This window comes from Astatotilapia calliptera, chromosome 6 (genome assembly GCF_964374335.1).
Source record: "Astatotilapia calliptera chromosome 6, fAstCal68.1, whole genome shotgun sequence".
NCBI lineage: Eukaryota > Metazoa > Chordata > Actinopteri > Cichliformes > Cichlidae > Astatotilapia > Astatotilapia calliptera.
The window spans coordinates 23,536,058-23,553,620 of NC_137427.1; the positions used below are offsets into that span (position 1 = coordinate 23,536,058).

Here is a 17,563-nt window from a genome sequence, read left to right on the forward strand (position 1 = left end):
GTGACGATGAGGGACAGTGTGAAGCACTACACACGATGCTGCATTTGCAATTGTCCCGTAACACAGAAAGCTTGCCCATGTTAGATATAGAGATAGGTGAAAAGATTTATTCCTTTTTAGTTGACAGTGGAGCCACTAAAAGTTCACTGTCTGGAAAATTCTATAGTGGGCCTGTTTCCTCTGTGTGCATCAACACCATGGGAATAAACGGAACTCTAGTGCAATGCCCCAAAACTCATTCTCTAAAAACACGCTGGGGCCCAAAACCAGACGAAATTACATATCATCCATTCATAATTATTCCAAACTCGCCTGTGAATCTATTAGGCAGAGATTTAATGGCAAAAATGAACTTGTGTATTTCATTTAACACAAAGGGTGAAATGTTTGCAGATACTGATAACAGCTATGTTTTCTCTGCCCTATGCACCGACACCATGGAGAAGGAACAGCCTCTGTGTCAGCTGGACGCCTCAGCGGAGAATGAACTCAATATCCATCTGACTGGTATCCCACGTCACACTCTGTGTCAAAAACATGTGCAAACACCGTTACCAGGTAGCCCCATGCCTGGAAGCCACATATTTGTTTCTCTCACACTGTTCTGAATATCAAAACATGACATTATGGTCAAGAGGTGAGAATGATGTAGGATTTATTGACTGTACACCTTATCATGCTCAGCTGAAAAACAACAAGCCGGTATATGTCAAGCAATATCCCATTTCCACTGAAAAAGCCGCAGCCTTAGACATCATCATAGGAGATTTATTGACAGTTGGAGTAATAAAGCCCACAGTATCTCCATATAACACTCCTGTCAATCCTGTGCCAAAGCCTAACAAACCTGGCGTATGGCGTTTCACACAAGACTTAAGGCAAATTAATGCAGTCATTATGCCTCTACCTCCTCTTGTCCCAGATGTTCCCAGCATACTGACAGGTATTCCAGCAACAGCTACACATTTTACTGTGGTGGATTTGTGCTCCGCCTTTTTCTCAGTACCTGTGCATGAGGACACACAGCCGATATTTGCTTTTACACATAGAGATAAGCAGTACACATGGACTCGCTTACCCCAAGGCATGGTAGACAGCCCTGCGGCTTTCTCAATGGTGGTACGTGCTACCCTGGACGGCTTCACTCCTCCAGAGGGCTGTACTCTGATCCAGTATGTAGATGATCTCCTCCTCTGTGCTGAAAGTGAAAAACTATGTCAAACTGCTACACACATGCTACTCCAGCACCTCCAACAGACTGGCCACAAAGCATCAGCAAAGAAAATGCAGTACTGTCAGACTTCTGTTCAATATTTGGGATTCACACTGTCTCACGGACAACGTTCCATGACTACAGACAGGGTCAAAGCTGTGACCTCCGTCCCTCGGCCCACTACACAGAAGGAAATGTTGTCCTTCCTAGGCATGGTGAACTATTGCAGACAGTGGATACCAGACTGTTCTTTTCATGACCACATTCTGCGTGAATGCTGCAAAAAAGACAAGCCTCCTCGAATACTGTGGTCCACAGAAATGACTGCCTCTTTCAATGCATTACAGGGAGCGCTGACCTCCGCCCCTTGTTTGGGTCTGCCTGACTCTGCCTGCGGTAGTTCAGGGGATGCCGGCCTGCCTGAGAGCAGTAGCAGCTTGCTCTATCATGATAGGGGACTGCGAGAAGCTCACACTCTCACATGACACTATTCTACACACCAATCACCAGGTCACGACCATTCTAGCAAACATAACTACACAACACATGACCGCACAACGTCGCTCAGGTTATGAAGCTACACTGACTTCAACAGCAAATCTCACTATAAAAGCAAGCAGCACACCCAATTCGCCAGCACACTTACTTATTCGTATGCTGTGTTCCTCTGACCGACAGGATGGTTCAGACGACCCTGACGATCATGATTGTATGACACGTATACAGGAATCCACAGCACCACGCCCAGACTTAGAGCAGACACCTATCCCAGACTCAGTCATTGTTTATGTGGACGGGTCCTGTTCAAAACCAAATGACAACTCATTTCTTTGTGGCAATGTGGTGACATTGCCTGACATCATACTAGAGGCTCACTCATTACCATTTCACTCAGCACAAAAAGCAGAGCTCATGGCTTTAATACGCGCCTGTGAGTTACATGTGGATAAGCGGGTAACAATTTACACTGATAGCCGTTATGCATTCGGTGTGGTGCATGACTTTGGCACATTGTGGAGACAAAGAGGATTTAGATCTGCTGATGGAAAATCGATCGCTAATTCTGACCTTGTTCAAAGACTTTTGCAGGCTATACAGCTGCCATCGGCAATTGCAGTTGTTAAAACGAAGGGGCACAGCACGGCTGACACAGACGAAGCAGTGGGAAATGCTCTTGCAGACGTAACCGCGAAAGCAGCTGCTGCCTCACAGCAACCACCCAGAAAGGAAGTATTATCTTTGCCTTTACAGCTGCCACTTGTCACACTCCCAGACTATTTAGAAACAAATGTTGACCTAAAATTCATACAAGAGCAAGCCTCTGCCTCAGATTACACTTACTGGGAAAGTAATGATTGTACCTTAGATAACAGAGACGGCTTATACAAAAACCTTGAGGGTTTGATTGCCCTCCCATCTTCACTACTGCCAATCCTTGTCCGCCATTTTCACGGTGTGAGTCATGTCGGACAAAGAGGGGTAATAGGAGCAATAAAATCAAGATTTGTAATCGAGAAAACATCACACGCAGTAAAACGCATATTAGCAACCTGTCTAACATGTGCACGAACTAATGTAGGAAAACCAAAAGCAAAACATCAGCATTTACCACAACCAGATTTCCCATTTCATACATTACAAATTGATTTTACACACATGCCAGCACAAGGAAGCATCAAGTACTTACTGGTAATAGTGGACCAATTTAGTAAATGGGTAGAAGCTTACCCAACATCAAAAGAAACTGCAGAAGTAGTCTGTCAAAAGTTGTGCAATGAAATAATACCCAGATTTGGAATACCTCACCAAATTAACAGTGATAGAGGACCTTCATTCACATCAGAAGTAATTCAAAAGTGTGCTAAAACTCTAGCAATAGACTGGAAATATCATGTGCCATACCATCCTCAGAGTTCAGGAGTTGTAGAAAGAATGAATAGGACCATAAAAAACCGCCTGACTAAAGCAATGATAGAAACAGGAATGACCTGGGTCAAATTACTTCCTCAAATCCTCTGCGAGATTAGAATGACTCCATCCGCAGCAACCAAATTATCTCCATTTGAAATAATCATGGGAAGACCGTTTCCAACACCATGGTCAGCCTCCAGAGGGGCACCGCTATTGGAAGGGGACATAGACACTGCATTGTCTGACTATGTTCATAACCTGGTAGAAACACTGAATAATAACTATCAGAAAGTTTGTCTCTCTCAGCCTTTCCCCTCCACAGTTCCACCAGTGGAGACAAGGAGATGCGGTGTTGGTGAAGTCGCTAAAACCAAGGAAATTCGGGGAGGCCGCGCGTGTTCCAGCCCCCAGACTGTACTTGCAGTGACGAGAACCAGCATCCTAACAGATGGACAACCTCAGTGGATTCATGCCAGCAGGGTTAAGACCAGCCCCACCAAACCACCTAAGGCGTCGGATCAAGTAGATGACGACTCAGGCGAGCCAACGCCCGGATCCAATCCACCTACACACACACAATCACTGATTAACACACAACGCCTGAAAGAACAACAACAAGGTACTCGAACATCCAGCAGGAACAGAAAGCCTAGAGTACCACACAATGTCTAACCTGATAAAGATAGACTCATTCCATCCTGATAATGGAGAAAATGAAATGCCCATTGTCATCACACGACGCTTATACGGGGTCTCTCGAACCTGGGACCAGGCCAGGAGACGACTAAAGAACTGTCTTTTTTATATATTTAGGTTATTAATCATATCTACTGCATTAACCTTAGGATTTTTATTTACTATTTCGTATTGTAAAGTGCAACCCTGTTCACATTTCTGCAAGCCACATTTTCAATGATAACCCATATAGCTACCAGTACAGCTACTTCAATGTATTTGCAATTAGCACAAATTGATCCTGAGGATGTGCCAGATGTTACCAATGATGTTCCTGATGTGTATATTGAACATTAGGTTGTGAACTATTACATTTTATGATTTGCTTTTTATATTATGTTATTACATTTGTGATTTTTCCTTTCTATTTGAGTTATATTTTTTTTTTAAAAATAATAATAAAAAAAGAGTGGAACTGTTAGGTATTTTAGTACCATGGGAGCATTTACTGGATATTGTTTTATAGTGACATTATACAGGAAAACTCTGTCATTCAATAAGGCCCCTTTGTTTTAGTTATTTTTCTCTTTGACCCAAGAATTGATGTGTGAGAATCACAGGCTGGTACAAGGTTGAAATACCACAGAGATCACTCCCTCAGCTACATTAGTTTCTTAATCTTTTAGACGCCTGTTGAAGGCCAAATGGTTTGTTTCAGATTTCACTAATGAAAGAACTCTTCGTTTTGTGCCTTGAAAATATGTCGCTGAGATAATCACAATTGTAGCTGAACTGATACACTACACAAAGGATGCTTCTTCACCCAAGGGCAGGAAGACGCTGCCTTATCTTGGTCTGTACTGGTTTAAACTGATAATCTGCTGTCTCATGAATTTTACCCTCTATATAAACTGTTGTACTTGTGAATAAAGTTGAGTCACTTTGGGAAGACAATCTAAAGCAGTCTCTGTTTTCTTGTTCTCCCAAGCTGCTCCCGAGCTCGTACTAACACGCTGAATGGCATGCTTGAATATTACTTGAGAATATATTTGACTGTGTTACAGACTAAGGGACATTCTCTGCTGATAGGTGAAGGTACATTCTCTGCTGATAGACGTCCACGCCTCGGAGGAAGCCGATCCACGGATTAGGCCCTGGAAACCGTTTCCTTCAACATCTGTATCCGAGCTGGGACTGAGGACACTCACCAGCCACTTTATTAGGTACATGTGTTCAAAAGCTTGTGGCAGCAATTTAGTGCATTTAGTCAAATAAAGACAATAGAGTGGCCTGCAGGTGTATATTTTTGTAATGTTTCTGTCTTATGCCTGAAATATGCTTCAGCAGGAAATATACGCTGTAACTGGAAACAACAGCATGATGGACCGGTTTAGTGTTAAGAGGTGTTACATCTGAAGTTAGAACGTAAATTTCCTGCAGAAATCTAAATCAAGCTTCAGAGGTACTGTTCCAAAAATATAGGGAGGGACGTTACCCACCAGATGTAAAAACAAACACTGTCTGCATGCACATGCCTGCTCTCAATGAGCCTAATCGTGGCTGCAAGTCACCGGGCCGTTTAACCTGCAGTTAATTGCAAAGGTAAGAAGTACATGGAAATACTGTTAAATGCTGTTGCTGAGGACGTGAATTTAAATTGTTACTCAATGCTGATACTTTATGTAGCTTTCTTACAGTATTTTCCAGATTCCGGTAATAAACAGAGTCAGATTTAGGGAGACTAGTCTTCTTCTTCTGGCATTTAAGGCTGAACGGGGAGTTGTGGTATAAAAACGTATAGTTTTGTAAAGTTGGCACAGTTGCTCAAATTAGCCAAGCATGATCGACCTTTTTAATCCCCAACCTGCTGGCAGAAATGTCCACCTATTAAAAAACACATATCTCTCTTCAGAACTATGACGCCTAAATAAAAAAACCTTAGTTTATATGGTGAAAAATTATTTGAGAGAATCTTGAAGAGCTGCTGCTCCTCCACATCGAAAGGAGCCAGATGAGGTGGTTCGGGCAACTGACAAGGATGCCCCCTGGATACCTCCTGGGCGAGGTTTTCCGGGCAGACCCAGGACACGCTGGAGAGATTATATCTCTCGGCTGGCCTGGGAACGCCTTGGTGTTCCCCCGGATAAGCTGGAGGAGGTAGCTGGGGAGAGAGAGGTCTGGGCTTCTCTGCTTGGGCTGCTGCCCCCGCGACCCGGCTTCGGATAAAGTGGAAGAAAATGGATGGATGAATGAATCTTGAAAATGAACAAGTCTTCCAGTACAGAGTAAAATGTGAGAGTGAAAATATTGCGTGTACTTAAAACCCCTGGAGGGTCTTGGGTCGATTTGTGGCTATTTTCAAATTTTGATTACATGCCATTTGCACAGTGTTGAATGGACTATAGCCAAATTCTCCAAAAAAAAAGTTTGATATGATTTTATTTCAAAATTCAAGTCTGACTTCCTTCAATTAGCTTCAGTGGCTAAGCTACAGACAAACTTACACTATTGTGCTTAGTGGTCGATTTGTGCCCCATTGAAACCCATTATAAACGCTATTTTTCACTGCAAATTAATTACGGTCAAAGGGATCATTGATGTTTAGCGTTCATTTTCATTTTGCAGGACGGGCCTTAGAGTTGTAATTTTTTTATTTGTCCACCGGGTGGCGCCCTTGCTCCACATTTGACCCCAGGCTGGAAAACAGCGGGCTGCTTAGATAGACCTGCGGGAAATGAAGCCTCATTTCCGGCGTGCAGCAGCGGCTTCGCCCGCTGATCGGGCGGGACAATTTTTTGGTCCCTAGGACCGTGAGAGGGTGCTTTTTTTTTTTTTTTGGTCAACAGGAAATGACGTATTTGTTGTCACGTGGTATCGGGCGTGTGTGCTGGAAAAACGGGTCCCCGGTGATCGTGCCCCGGTAACAATGGCGTGTCCAGCGGGGTGGCCTGGGGGGGCACAGGCCACCCCCCAAACCAGACTGGCCACCCCAGGTGCCACCCCAAAGGCAAAACAATAAAATTCAATCAAATATCAAATGTCCGATTATGTTTTCACGGTGACGCTCAGATATCCGAGTGTAAGTGAATGCAGCATCGCTTCTGCGCTATGCGCATCACGTTAGCAAAGGTAGGAGAGCCAAGCGCGAAAGATGGCACTGCAGGAAACAATTTTTCGGTGAAAGAAAATGAGGACAGAATAAATGTCCCGGTAAGTAATATCAAGTTTGTTGAGTTTAGTAAACTTCGGTGAAATTAGAATACCAAGGAAAAAAATAACACTTAAAGAATTATTGCAGCTGTGGAATATTTCAGACAGTAGGCTACTGAGGGCAGCTAACATAAGAGTTATGCGTTATAAGATATAATCTAAGTCGTAACATTGCTGTATGGAGCTGCAGATTTGGTTGCAGGTTAACATAGCTGGACTGGCCATCGGGCATACCGGGCATATCCCCAGTGACTTATTTTTTATTTTTTTTGTAATGGCATGAACAATGAGAGGTGGTGGATTGGCCAGATGCAGGTCGATGTGTAGAAATAACTCCGTTGTTTGGTGGTGGCTATGACGGAGCTTCCACAGAGGCAACAGGTGGATGAGGGAAGGGGAGGCAGGAGGAGAGACCCGAGGCAGCCGCCAGTCCGAGTGTCAGGTGAACTGAACTTCAGGTAAGAAGTTATGACCTGCAGTCTATCAGATATAAACCAAGTTTAGGTGGAGTTTATTTTCATGTTGCTGACTTTTTACTGTCAGTTGCAATAACTCATACTGCGTTCTAGCCAGTTTGACGGAGTTTTTATACAGCTGGGTGGGTGCTATGATGTTACTGATAGTGAACTTTATTTTATTCATAAGGTTAGTAGAGTTGCCAACGGCTCCTTAAAAAAATGGAATGGTCCCTCATTCAGAGAAAATATTACACGTTTCGTATTGAGCTGAGAAGAGAAGCAGTTTGTCCCGGACTTTAGCTAGAATGGAAAAAAGACACAAAGCTGGATTTATTCTGTCTTTATGCTGCACAGCTGCCTCTTCTCTCATTCTCTCCCCCTCCCTCTCCTGTTGCTACTTCAATCATGAAACTGATCAATGATCAGCTGATCGGCTTTTCTCTCTTGTTTGTTTATCGCCCACTTTGCGCCAGAAAGAGGAAACCAGCTGATGTTGCACTAAACAACAGCAGCACGTTTAAGCTTGATCGGCTGTTGTTAGAATGTATTTAATATTAATTTCTAGTATCAGCTGATGTTTGCTGGAGCCACAGCTGTAAAGCTGCTGGTCATGATGTCTGTTTAGATATGTGGTGAGAGGGAAACATGAAGATGAAACCAGGAGATGTCCTTACTGAACCATCAGAGCTGAACAGGTGATGGAGAAACAGGTTTACCTTTTAGGTGACATGAATGAGTTGAAGGGAAGTTATGAACTGTTTCTGAGAGACAAATAACACCAGCGTCCTTTTCTAAGCAGCTGACAGCTGGTAACTGTGCAGGGGCGGGTCTAGCAAAGTTTTGCCAGGGGGCCAGGTAGGGCATTAACAGGGAAAGGTGGGCACAAAGAAATACTTTTCTTTCTTATTCTCATTTAAAATACCTAGTTTTTATTAAATAATTATCTAAATCTTACAACCAAAGTTTTTATCTGACGTAAAATGTATAGAAATCATACATATACCAACAAGACTGTACATCACTGTCACAACAGGGTTTGTTTTCAGTCAAAGTCTTTATGGCTTTACTACCTGGTGGGTCGGTCTGTAGTAAAAATGCCCAATTTTTTTGTCCCAGTCCAGCCCTGCAGGTTAATACTGGCAGTGTCACCATGCCAGCTGACTGTATTTTATCATCAGCCAGTGTTGTTCTTTATCAATATTACCAAAGTTTACGATAAGGCAGCATAGAAAGTATTTACTTGCTTTCAGGTTTTATTCAAATATTAATCTTTTCAGTTGTTTCCCCACTTTTTTCCTGTTTCAAAATCAAACACCAGTTTGTGAGAAGATTATCTTCTTTTTTTAACAGGCAGATAAAGTTTTGCATTGGCTAATTTGTCAATTGTTTGTTACAAATGTTCGTATTTTAATTTTCAAAAATGTTTTTGCCCAAAACATATGTGCACTATATGTCAGTAAAAATACTATGCAAATATTGATGTCCTTGACTGCTGAGTAAACACTGACAAAGCACTGATTGTATCTCTTGTACTTTATCAACGCAGTATCTAAAAACTTTGCACCGTAGTGGTTAAAATCTCATTCTAATAAGAGTTAAAAGTGCATTTGGTTATTAGGTTTATAGGATTATTGAATTATGGTTAACGGTTGGTAGAATTTTTTTTTAAAACATTATCTGCCAATTAAATCTGCCACCCTTCTCCAAATCTGTGCCCCTACCTGGCCCCCCCAACAAAAATTTTCTAGACACGCCACTGGCTGTCACACATGATGGTCTGGTCCTTTTGTTAGGCCTCAGTGTACTCCACCCTTGCCACGTCAGAAGCGCGAAACTAGTAACTGAAAGATTCAGCAACGTAGCGCGTGTAAACTACTGACAGGCCAACGTACAGGCCTCATTTAGCACCGCAGTATGTTAAAAAAGATTTAAAACATCTGTTATATAAGTTAGGTAACTACAAAGGTGACTGAGTATGGTAATGCTGTGTGAGAGGGTGAACCCAAGATCTGTGTTTGACTCTGTTAATTAATGGATGAATATTGCTCAGTCGTTCGTGTTTGTTTTTTGTTTTGTTTTTTAACTTTATGCTAATATAGCTAACAATGAGTCGGGCAGCACATGTGCATTTTTTTCCAAACCACACTATTCCAGCCTAGTTTTTTGTCACTGTGAACAATGTTACCCATGTTTGTTGTTGAAAATACCCTAGTTTAGAAGAGAGTTTAATTATTTACTTTAAGTTAAGAGAAAAAACTTTTAGTGTTCTTGGAAAGTAATATTGTTAATTTTTATTCTGACCTCGTTCATCAGAGATTAACTTTTGCCCTTTGGACCAAATCTGAAGTGTCTCCTTTTTCAGAGACACTGACACAGCATGAATTTGGCCTATATCTCCTTTACTTTAAAACAGCAAACACACTGTACAACATTTGAAAAGCTTTTGCTTTAATATCTATGCATATCTACACAATGCCTGGTTTATTATTGTTGAAGCATTGTCAGCATGCACTTCACAGAGGCTAGAGCTCAAAGGACCTGCACCATACACAGGGTCCTAAAGGGCAAGGCCTCATTGGTAGCAACAAGAGCAACATTACTATTTATTCACTTAGCTGATTTAAATATACATTTTGTACTTCTGGCAACACTTCCAGCCATGTTTAGATCACTCCCATATTGACTTGCATTTGCTCATCTACATGTAGGGTGACTCTCCAGCTTTAGTTTTAGTTTGCGTCTCCACAAAATGTCATGTGATGGGACAGTTGCAGACACCAAAGTACAGGTTGTGTTTGCCAGATTTCACAGTATACACAGATGCACAGTTTTACCACAGAACATACCTTAATATGGTGTGTCTAATTCAGACATATAGATCTTCTTTCAGCTGTTTTCTTATCAACAAGACAGGTAGTTCTGCATATTTTATTTATTTATTTATTTGTTTTCCAGATGCCCTTCCTGACCCAAAGAGACTTGTGTCTGCTCCTGGAATCAAACCAGGGATCTTTCACTTATTAAATGTATTTGTATACATATATGTACAGTATTTGTATAGCGCTTTTCTAGTCCCTAAGGACCCCAAAGCGCTTCACATCCAGTCATCCACCCATTCACACACTGGTGATGGCAAGCTACATTGTAGCCACAGCCACCCTGGGGCGCACTGACAGAGGCGAGGCTGCCGGACACTGGGCCCTCTGACCACCACCAGTAGGCAACAGGTGAAGCGTCTTGCCCAAGGACACAACGACCGAGACTGTCCAAGCCGGGGCTCGAACCGTCAACCTTCCGATTACAAGGCGAACTCCCAACTCTTGAGCCACAATATTAGAAAAATGAGTAAACCACTATTCAATGGAGCCACTTTGTGAGCTACTTCCTGACAAATAGATATAAAAATTAAAAAAGAAAGCACACATTCACACAACCAAAAACAACCAACAACATAAAAACAAGGAAAAAAGAAAGAAATATCTTCATAAATACAGGAAATCAGAGCACCATTAGCCAGCAAAGCCTGCGGGGTAAAAGCAAAAGATAAAATCAAGTGAATTGAATTGAACTGACAGACAGAGGCGGAGAACGAGAAAGAGAGAGCGACAGAGTGAACGAGTGAGAGGAAGCAGCTTATCATCAAGCGACGGATCAAAGAGGATTACATGTCTAAATGGAGCTTAGGTCTTCTTTCGAGAGTTGCAGGGTGTGAGAAAACGTGCGGTGGTATGGAGAAGAAAGATTGCAAAGTTGTGAGGTAATTAACATTTTTAGACTACAGATTCATCAACTAGATTCATTCATTTGAATGATTCGTATGATATTGATGAAATAGATGTCCAAGAACTGCTGCTGCTAGAAAACTACTGTAATTAAATCCTACCTATATCACTTTAGACTGCTTCACCTTTCTTTAGGCAATAAACTAAAAAATTAAGCAGACTTTTTCCCAAAAGCACCCATGCTTTTACTGTTTGTTTACTAATAAATTATCAGATATATATATTTATTTATAGTTAGCAGTGGTGGTGGAAATGCTTGGAGTGTTTTGATACAGCTGCAATAAAGCATCTGCCGAGGTTTGGGTTCCTCTGAAGTGAAACATCTTATGTGCCATTTACTTGTTGTTGTTGTTGTTGCAGCACCTCAAAGTTGCACCACAGGCCAAAGAGCAATGAGAGCGGCTCCTGCTGGTTTAGCAGAAAACAACAGAGTGACTTCCTGTTACATCACAAAAATGAAATTTGAGCTGAAGAAACGGATAGAGGAGGGCAGCTGTAAGAAGGTACAAACATAAGGAAGCTTGAAGGCGGGCGCAGTCAATCGAAGCAGTCTGTACTTGCATGTGGGTTGGTTTGTACTGTGTGAATTGTGAATAGCTAAGCAGCTGCTGTGGGCTGAAAAGTGTTTTTTTTAGGTTATGAAATAGCACACTTCTGCCCCGACACAACTTCCCCTCTGGGTTCAAAGGTTGATGAATCCAGTGAATGCTAAACAAGGTTGAATTTTGACGTGAAAGGTAAGACATGGAGTCAATTTAATGTAGTTTTATGCTTATTTTATTGGCTGTATTGACAGAGGCAAGCTGCCAAAGTCTTAAAAACCAGTTTCTCAGATTTTACTACTTTATTTTTCTCATTTACTGCTGCTGCTGTTGTAGTAGATGTAACTATGCACTTACTAGTGCTTACAGTCACATTGTAATATGATTGTATGACAGCACAGTGTGCTCCTATTTATATTTCTGCCATCACTTACATTGTAAATAGCAGATCCAGTTCTTCAGCTGGGATCATATCTGTGATCCAAAACCTGGAGTATAATGAGTATAATGACACTGCAGCATTGAGATGGTGTGTGTGTGTGTGTTTGAGTTTCAATCTTTACATGTATATTTCTGCTGTTATTTATTTATTTTTTTGTTGGAGGTGAACCTGAATTCATCATTTGTTCCACTAGGAACACCTTGATTCTGTTCTAGCTTTCCTTAAGCTGCACCTCAAAAAGCTCAAAGGTTACACTCCCTTTAGTCAATGAATGACTGCCAGGACATCATCGGTACTTTTTTTTGGTTTGTTTGTTTGTTTATACAACAGAAAAAGAGAATCCAACATTAACCTAGCACCCTCTTTTTTTTCTCGTGGAAACAGATGGAGTCTGTGTCTTTCCCACCGCTGTCCAGGGTTGCCGTTTGTGGTGGCACTCATGGAAATGAGATGACAGGGGTTTACATGGTGAGACATTTGCAGAAAGAGAAGATAGATAAAATTGGATCTGTTTCTGTCTCCACTGTCCTGACAAACCCACGGGCTGTGGAGATTTGCAGGAGATACGTAGAAACCGACCTTAACCGCTGTTTCACAGAAGCCTTGCTAAAGTAAGTTCAAAAACGAAACTGATGCCAAAGCTTTATGTAGGTAATGAAGTTTTAAAGGTTTTGGCTAACTGCGCTACACTGTGAGAGCAAAGTAAAACTTTTCAAATCTGCCATGTGTGAGAGACGTCTTTGTTTTATTTTCCCGATTCTAGTTCCCCTGTAACAGATTCATCACCCTATGAACTGAGGCGAGCTCAGGAGCTGAACGCTCAAATTGGGCCCAAAGGAAGCAAAGAGGCCATGGACCTGATCATAGACATCCACAACACCACTTCCAACATGGGCCTCTGCTTCATCTTTTACTCCATAGACTGGTTCACCCTGCACATTCTCAAGTACCTACAGGTACAAGAGTACTACAAACAGATATTTCGAGTCATGCACTTGGAATTTGCACCTATAATGTTTCTGATAAAGAAAATATGCATAAACTGTGAACTACTAGAGGTCTCATATCTTCAAGTTCAAATAACTTAAATTTTGCTTAAAGTCAGGTTAATCTTCGCAGTGATGGTATGGTGAGATAGCAGCAGCTGTTTTCAAAAGCAAGAATGCACAAGGCAAGGTGGATCCATGCCTTTATGTTGTTTGAACCAAAGTCTGACCCTACTATCAATATGTTGCATCAGAAATCAAGACTCATCAGACCAGACAACATTTTTTTAAATCTTCTGTTGTGCAATTTTGGTAAACCCATATGAATTGTAGCCGCAGTTTTCCAGTCTTAGCTGATGGCAGCAGAAGACCACACTGCAGAGATGCTGTTCTGCATACCTTGGTTGTAACACATAGTTATTTGGGTAACTGTAGCCATCTTGTCAAATTGAAGAAGTCTGGTTATTCTCTGCTGACCTCTAGCATCAACAAGACATTTCCATCCAGTAAAATGCTGCTCACTGGATATTTTCTCTCATTCAGGCCATTCTCTGTAAACCTTAGAGATGACTGTATGAGAAATTCTCACTAGATCAGCAGTTTCTGAAATATTCAGATAAGCCTGTCTGGCGCCAACAACCATAATATATTCAAAGTCATTACCCTATTCTGATGCTCAATTTGAACTTGACATCTCTACGTGCCTAAATGTGTATTGTTGCCATGTGTTATCATGTCATTAATAGCACAGACAATAACAGATACAAATACAATCCTGTCAGTAATCCTCCCAAACACCAAAGTTAACCCCATTAAGCTGTATAATGTGTTGTCTTCAAGCACCAATTTTAACTAAACTGTCTGAGGAATTTTTCTTAGTCTTTGTTTTAATGTTTCTACTGGGTAGTAGTATTTTCCAATCAAAAAAATTAAAAGTATGTCTGTGTTGCTTGTACATCACTCATGCAATTATCTTCTTAACTCAATAAAATCAGGTTATAAAGCTATAATCAAAATCCGGGATAAACATGTAGTTTATTTTAAAGCTCAGCCTATCGTACCTAAGCACAGTGTGCAGTCGACAGTAAACATATTTGATTTTCAGAGTAAAATGGCTTCTGTGGAAGTTAGAGCAATCCAGCTGGACATACCGATCGCCGAGGCTTATTCTTTAGAATCGGTCGGCAAGCATGGCTTTGGTAAGTGTGTCTGTGTGCATCTTTTGCAAAGCTGAGCTTATTAAATATTTAGATGATTGTTCCCCTTGTTCTTTGCAGCAATAGAGGCCGGCCCACAGCCCAATGGTGTGGTCAGAGCAGATATCCATAACATGGTGAAAGAGGCAGTGGATCATATATTCAGTTGGCTTCAGGAATTTAATTCTGGTAAGATGCTACCGCTTTTAAAATGCCCCTTCTTATAAGCTTTGGTTGAAATATTTATTTAAATAATTTTGTAGTCTGCAGTTGTTCAGTTAGCTGCATTTTTTTACAATTGCCATGGCAATATCTTCAGCTGTGGCCAAGCTTTTAATTGCTGCATGCAGGAGAGCTATCACGTATCACACAGAGATTCATATAGTCAGCAGATAACATAGTTGAGCAGGCTACACCAGGTCACAAATCTAAATATGAGAATAAACAAGAATGTTTCCCATTACACAAACAAACAAAATAACGAGGTGAAACATATCGGATGCATATGCTTCCCCACATGTGTAATGTACTGTGTAATTAACCAATTAATTATAGAATACATCCTGTGGCTGGAGCTTCACCTCACCTGATGTTTCAATGGGAGCAGGGCCTAAAGTGGCCTCTGCAATTTGCTATATATAAATATTTGGTTAATGGCACATGTTTTTTGTCATTTTGCTGCTGTATGCTACAACAGTTGGTTCAAACAGTCATCACATGAATAAAGTGCAGACTTTTTACTTTTATTGAAGAAGTTTATCAAAAGCATTGCATTAACTTTTGAGGTATTACAGTCGTTTTTCAACACAGTTCCCTCATTTTCAGAGGGGTAGCTTCACTGGAGAAGCTTTAAGTCATCACAAATCAGTAAATCAGACAGTGGGGTTAACCGTGAACAATTATGCAATGGCAAACAACAACATCAGGTGGACCTACAGTGGCAAAATCAAACCATAGCTCTTTGTGAAATGACTCCATTAACTCTGCAACTTTTATCCTCATCAGGAAGCACATTTGAAGGGGGTGAAGTGGAAGCATACACCTTGGTGAAAAGCATAGATTACCCGAGGAATCCAGTTACTGGGGAAATCACTGCTGCCATACACTCCCAGTTACAGGTACAGTACAAGATGGGTGCACGTTTTATAGTCTAAGCTTTCACACTTTTCATTATCTGAGTCTAGGTCACAGTTGCAGCAGTTTTAGAAGCACCTAGGTGCTTCCAAGCTAGCTGAGAGACTTAAAACCTCTCCAGTCTATCCGTCTAGCTTATCCTTATCCTCGGGTCTCCTGCCCATTAGACATGTCCAGTGTCCACAAAATAAATACTGAGTCCTTTGGCAGAATCCCTCACACCCTCAAGTATCCTTGAGAGGTTGTCTAAAGGTTTGGCCTTAAACAAGCCTTCCTAACCTGGTTTCATCTGAACATTTACATTCATGAATTCAAAGACTGTCAAGCAGTAAATGTCGTATTTGCATGTCTTTCTCCAGGATAATGACTTCAAGCTTCTGCAGCGGGGCAATCCGATATTCATGTCATTTTCCGGGGAGACAGTGAAGTATGATGGCGAGGACCTCTACCCTTTCTTTGTCAATGAGTGCGCCTACTACGAGAAGAAGATCGCTTTTCATTTAGCTCGAAAGATAAAGTTGACACTCCCACCCATAAAAGTGACAGGCTGAGAGTGCTAAATTTAAATATCCCAATTTTAAATTATAATAAAGTAGGAAATGAGAATTATTCTGATCATTTGAAATATGCAAATGAACAAACGTGATGTCATGACTGACAAATATAAGGTGTCTAAAACATAACTCCATCCTCCAGTGCAGTACAGGAGCTCTGCTAGTCCCTCTGTTAATATGTAAAATGAAGCTTATTCGAGCTTTATCTGAGTGGTGTGTTGCACAGGCTCTAGAGTTGGAGTCCACGCATTTTATGTTTTTTAAAGCTAAATTTAACGTGCAGAAATCCTTTTTGAATGAATGACTGAATAAATGAACATGAATGAATTTTAACTATAATCTTCTTAGCATTGTGTATTTGATTTGGGTTTACATAAAATAAATGGATCAGCTCAATTATCAGCAGGAATATGCTCATCGGTCAGAGCAACTACATGCTCCAGTGTGTTTATCAAGTACACTTTACAACATTGGTTTGTCCTAACGTTACACTGTGAGTGATGAAATGATCAATGAAAGATGCAAAAGAAATCTATCATATTTATCTACTGTGCTTAAAAAAGACTTTGATGATTTCAGTTGTCTCTGTATACCTTACACACGTTTTTAAATCTTTCAACAGACACTTTATAACTGTGTTAATGAAAATTTGTTATAAATAAAGTTAATTGTATAATACAAGCATGTAGTAAGTGGTTCTTAACACAGTGCACAGCTGCAATTGAGAAGCCTTTGTTTTAAAGTAATGATCAAAAAAGCCCATAAAACAAAGAATTTTACTTTGACCTTGAGCACAGTTCAGATGAAGACCCATTAAGTGGTCACGGTGTACAACTTTGAGTGAAATCTGACTAAAACTCTGGGATGAGAAGTGATTCTTGTCAACTGTGGACGAAACAGATGACCGACACCTCTCAGATCATCAGCAATATCTTAAATATTTCTACAATCAGTTCCAAATGTGCAAACACTTTTTTAACTACTTACACTAAAATCTGACACTGCAGGATTAGCTGTAGGTCCTGTTCTTTGGAGCAAGCTGCCTGCTGACCTGAGATCAATTGGATCTTGAAAAACCCTTCTTTTTCACACTCTATAGGAGTGCATTTTTCTTTTTCAAATTTTCTTTTGTTGTTTTCACAAAATATATCAAATTGCCATTGTTCTTCCTGAAGATGTGTAAGACAAGACAAGACATTGTAAGCTTGTAAGTAAGAACTCATCATCTTTACTCGTCTCCTTTAACCTCCTAAGACCCAAACTCTTTCATGGCATGCATTTTTAATTTCTGTTTGCTGATTGGGATCTGATGAATGTAAAAACAGAATTACCTGATCTTTTTTTTTTTTCTTTTACCTGATTTTTGTTTGAGAAAAATTAGATCCACATAAGAGGTCATTCATTTTAAATTTCGATAGAACAGCGGCAGTATGTCCTCGTAAGTGGATATCAGGCCCTTG

At 40.8% G+C, this 17,563-nt stretch overlaps 1 protein-coding gene and 1 long non-coding RNA gene across 7 annotated transcripts; both read left to right on the forward strand.

The window, feature by feature from the left end:
- The first annotated feature begins 417 nt into the window (after positions 1 to 417).
- On the forward strand, positions 418 to 4,759 carry LOC145429234 (uncharacterized). The gene is made up of 2 exons (XR_013909464.1): positions 418 to 558; positions 2,293 to 4,759. It is a non-coding gene; the product is annotated as an uncharacterized LOC145429234 (long non-coding RNA).
- A 5,669-nt stretch (positions 4,760 to 10,428) lies between these two features.
- Positions 10,429 to 16,784, forward strand: LOC113024258 (N-acyl-aromatic-L-amino acid amidohydrolase (carboxylate-forming) B-like). 6 transcript variants are annotated; one of them, XM_026171155.2, is made up of 9 exons: positions 11,704 to 11,812; positions 11,885 to 11,986; positions 12,427 to 12,525; positions 12,618 to 12,844; positions 12,997 to 13,189; positions 14,325 to 14,418; positions 14,497 to 14,604; positions 15,421 to 15,533; positions 15,909 to 16,784. In XM_026171155.2, exons 3-9 carry the CDS (start codon positions 12,505 to 12,507, stop codon positions 16,098 to 16,100), a joined length of 948 nt encoding a protein of 315 aa, XP_026026940.1. In that variant the 5' UTR covers positions 11,704 to 11,812; positions 11,885 to 11,986; positions 12,427 to 12,504; the 3' UTR covers positions 16,101 to 16,784. The 6 variants fall into 6 exon arrangements, with proteins under 6 accessions (XP_026026937.1, XP_026026940.1, XP_080158609.1 ...); XM_026171152.2 differs by lacking the exons at positions 11,885 to 11,986; positions 12,427 to 12,525 and adding an exon at positions 10,429 to 11,224 and having other exon boundaries at positions 11,610 to 11,752; XM_080302483.1 differs by lacking the exon at positions 12,427 to 12,525.
- The last annotated feature ends 779 nt before the right edge of the window (positions 16,785 to 17,563 follow it).

Coding starts and splice junctions, on each gene's coding strand:
- LOC113024258 (XM_026171152.2), top strand. CDS start 11,642: ATGAGAGCGGCTCCTGCTGGTTTAGCAGAAAACAACAGAGTGACTTCC. Junction 13,190..14,324: donor ACATTCTCAAGTACCTACAG/GTACAAGAGTAC, acceptor TTTGATTTTCAG/AGTAAAATGGCTTCTGTGGA. Junction 14,419..14,496: donor GGTCGGCAAGCATGGCTTTG/GTAAGTGTGTCT, acceptor TGTTCTTTGCAG/CAATAGAGGCCGGCCCACAG.